The sequence below is a fragment of the Nannospalax galili genome, unplaced genomic scaffold (genome assembly GCF_000622305.1).
Source record: "Nannospalax galili isolate Female #2095 unplaced genomic scaffold, S.galili_v1.0 scaffold482, whole genome shotgun sequence".
NCBI classification, from domain to species: Eukaryota; Metazoa; Chordata; class Mammalia; order Rodentia; family Spalacidae; genus Nannospalax; species Nannospalax galili.
The window spans coordinates 515,307-518,653 of record NW_008347521.1 but is presented as its reverse complement, the minus strand read 5'-3'; the positions used below and the strand labels follow the sequence as shown (position 1 = coordinate 518,653).

The window sequence follows — 3,347 nt, the reverse complement described above, 5'->3', positions numbered from 1 at the left end:
GCTCGTTACTAACTTCTGGTGCAGAATGTGTTGCTAGTGAGGTTTTACTTCCATTATTTTTTTTTTTTTTTTTTTTTTTTTTTTTTTTAGCAAGATCTTAGCCAGCTGCCGGGGGCCTGGAGGTGCCGGGGGCGGTGCGGTGCTGAGCGGAGGAAACGCAGCTTCCCTGGGCGCCGGGACGTGGAGTAAACCCCCGGGCAGGCCGCGGAGGAGGCTGTCGCGGCTCGCTTGCGGCTCAACCCCAGCGATGGATGGCCGGACTTTTGCGCAGTTCCAGGAGGGATCGCGCTGTCAGACACGTTCGTTCCTTTCTCCCGCCTCTCGGGTCCTGTTAGCCTGCTGGCCCAGCGCTTCTAGCCAAGGACAGGGCGGCAGCGGTGCTAGAAAGTCGAGCGCGAGCCCACAGACCCGGAGGAGAAGGCAGGAGATCAGGCCGCCGGCTCTCTGCTGCACCTCGGCCGGCCCCGGACACGCTCTGGAGGTGAATTTTGGCCTGGGGTGTCCAGCCAGGATTCTGGGGCTCGGGAAGAAGAGGCCTGCAGAAAGCGCTCGGAGGGAGAGGCGGCCGCGGGCCGGGCGAGCGCCACGGGCGTAGAGAGAGGGCTGGGAGAAGAGCATCCGAGGGGAGGTGAAGGGGACCGGAGGAGCCGGGAAAGCGAGCGGGCGCAGAAGGGAGGTGGGTGCTGGCCCGGGGTGTCCCGGTGCGCGCTGTCCGGCTGGCGGCTGGGCTGAGACCGGAGCCTGCACGGTGCGTCCTTGCATCCTCGCATGGGTTGGCGCCTGCACGCGGTGCTCAGAGATCCAGGCGCGAGTGCAGCGCGCCGGTCTTACTGTCGTGGTCCCAGTAGGAGCAATGCATCATGGCGAGCTCGGGTTGCCGGGCGCAGGCGAACTGCAGGCCGGGCGCGCCGGTGGGCGCTGGTGCCGGGGGCGCGGCGGTGGCCGGGCTGGCGGGGCTGAGCTGGCCCGGGGGTGGAGCGGCAGCCCCGTGGTGTGGCGGGGGGGGGGGGGGGTGCGGCGGCCGCGTGCAGATGGTGTGCGTGAGGATGCGGGTGTGGGTGCGGCGGCGGCGGGGGCGCGGCCGGAGGGCCTCCCAGGCCGTTGTAGGAGTTCACCACGGCCGGCGGCAGCGCCATGCTCTGCACGCGGGAGTACGGCCCATAGGAGGCGGCGGGGCTCGCCAACCCTTTGACAACGGCGGCCGCACCGGGGTTGCCCGGACTGGCGGCCGCAGCTGCCGCAGCAGCAGCCGCGGCGGCCGCCGCCATCTGGCAAGAGGCGTAGGGCATGGGAGAGGGCGGCTGCGGGAGCGGCCAGGAGTTGTTGAGGAACCCCGACTGCAGGTACTTGGGGGGCGCCAGGTAGCCGTAGCCGTCGGCCCCCGCGCCCGCCACGCCGCAGCCGCCCGCGGTGCCCGCAGTTCCGAAGAGCCCCTTGCCGGGCTGGAAGTGCGCTGGCGGCGGCCGGAAGGGCCGCTTCATGCGGCGCCGCCGCCTGTAGTTGCCCTTCTCGAACATGTCCTCGCAGGCCGGGTCCAGCGTCCAGTAGTTGCCCTTGCGCTCGCCGCCGCCCTCGCGCGGCACCTTGATGAAGCATTCGTTGAGGCTGAGGTTGTGGCGGATGCTGTTCTGCCAGCCCTTCTTGTTCTTCTCGTAGAACGGGAACTTGGCGATGATGTACTGGTAGATGCCAGACAGCGTGAGCCTCTTCTCCGCGCTCTCGCGGATCGCCATGGCTATGAGCGCCACGTACGAGTAAGGGGGCTTCTGCGCGGGGTCGGGTTTCTCAGGCGCGGTCCCGCCGCCCTTGCCCGGGCTCGGAGGTGGCGCCTCGGGCTCCTTGAGTGCGCGGCCGCTGTCCGGGGCCAGCAGGGTCCCGGTGGCGTCCTCGGGCTCGGGGTAGCTGGCCATCATGGCCAGGACGGCGCGCGGCCCGAGCGGGCCCGGCTCTGCTCCCCAGGCGCAGGCTGGGCTTGGGGTCTGGTCGGGTGCCGGGGTCCGTTCCGGCGGAGTCTCCAACTTGCGCAGATTGCGGATGCTGCCGGTGCTTGCTTGCTCAGAGGCCTCGCACTGCGCTCGTTCTTCTTTCTCCCCCCCCCCCCCCGGGGGAGCGGCCGGCGGGAGTGGAGCTCAGGCTCTGGCCATCCGGAGTCTGCCCAACAGCGAGGGACTCCGGGCCCGCCGCCCCTCCCCGCCCAGGCCAGTCCCCGCCTCGGTGGGTTTTCTCTACTGCGCCCTCCCCTCCCCCCCACCTCCCGCTTTTCCGAGGAGCGACCCGCGTCCCCGGCGGAGCTGCCTGCTGGAGTCCCCAGCGCGCCAGGAGCCTCGCTGTGTTCTGATTCGTATGGGCTCCGCCGAGTTCCGCTTGCGTCAGGGGCCTTCGCCCCTATAGCCGGACAGCCAGCCGCGCACCGGCGAGTTCATCTCCAAGTCATTTTTTCTTTTCTTTTTTTTGTTAAAGCTCGGCACAGCCTGGACCGCCCTGCCCGGACTCCCGGAGTCTTAGGGGCCCACCGGAAAGCCCGGCTCATGCTCTCTCGAGCCCTTGAAATCTGATGATGCTCACTTCGCGGACTGGGCCTGGAGATGCCGAAGGCCCAGGTCGGGCTGCCTGCACCCGGCCAGAGCCCTAGGAGCTCAGTGCCCAGCGAGGAGAGGCGCTCCAAGCGTCCTCGCAGCTTTCAGGTGAAAGAAAATTCCTTCGTTCAGTCCTTTGGGTTTTGCTGGGGCTTGGGGAGGGGCGAGACAGAGAGGGGGCCGGGTTGGGGTGGAGTGGTAGAGCTGTCCGGCGGCTTGAGGGAAACCGGCCCAAAACGCGGGTCACTGAAGGCAGAAACCTCGGCCGGCTCTGTCCCAGGAGCTCTGGGAGTGACTGGGCCCGACTGGAGTAGGACGGGGAATCGCTGGGAAGAGGCGCCCAGGGGCACCGCTTGAATCTCTTGAATGAACTCGACCCTTCTCTGCGCGCCGGGTCCAGAATCTTTCGAATCCGCCTGGCAATTTCACTTATTGAGCGTGTGTTTTAACACCAAGTAGCTGCCCCGTTTGTCCTGCTTGGACACCGATGAGAATGTTGCCGTTGGGCTTTGGGGACTGTGTATGTGTGTGCAGAGAAGTCACATGTAGAAGACATGAGGAGGGTTTGTCCTTGAATGTGCATCAAATCCCAACTGTCCAAGTTCAGATGTGCCGTTCAGATCACAGGTACTGCAATATGCATAGGGTGTGAGAGTTATATTTACAAGGCATAACGCATTTTTACTCGCAAATATGAAACGGCACATATGGATTATCAGAGTAAGCGTGGTGTAGGGATATAGCATTTCTCTCCTCTCTTCTTTTCCCTTT

The 3,347-nt window shown here is 65.7% G+C and overlaps 1 protein-coding gene across 1 annotated transcript; it reads right to left on the bottom strand.

Moving 5' to 3' along the window:
- Positions 1–767: 767 nt before the first annotated feature.
- Foxl2 (forkhead box L2) lies at positions 768–2,115 on the bottom strand. Its single transcript, XM_008844105.2, is given in 2 exon segments — positions 768–1,012; positions 1,014–2,115. Coding segments are annotated over 2 exon segments (1,119 nt in total). The 5' UTR covers positions 1,914–2,115; the 3' UTR covers positions 768–793.
- Positions 2,116–3,347: the final 1,232 nt, after the last annotated feature.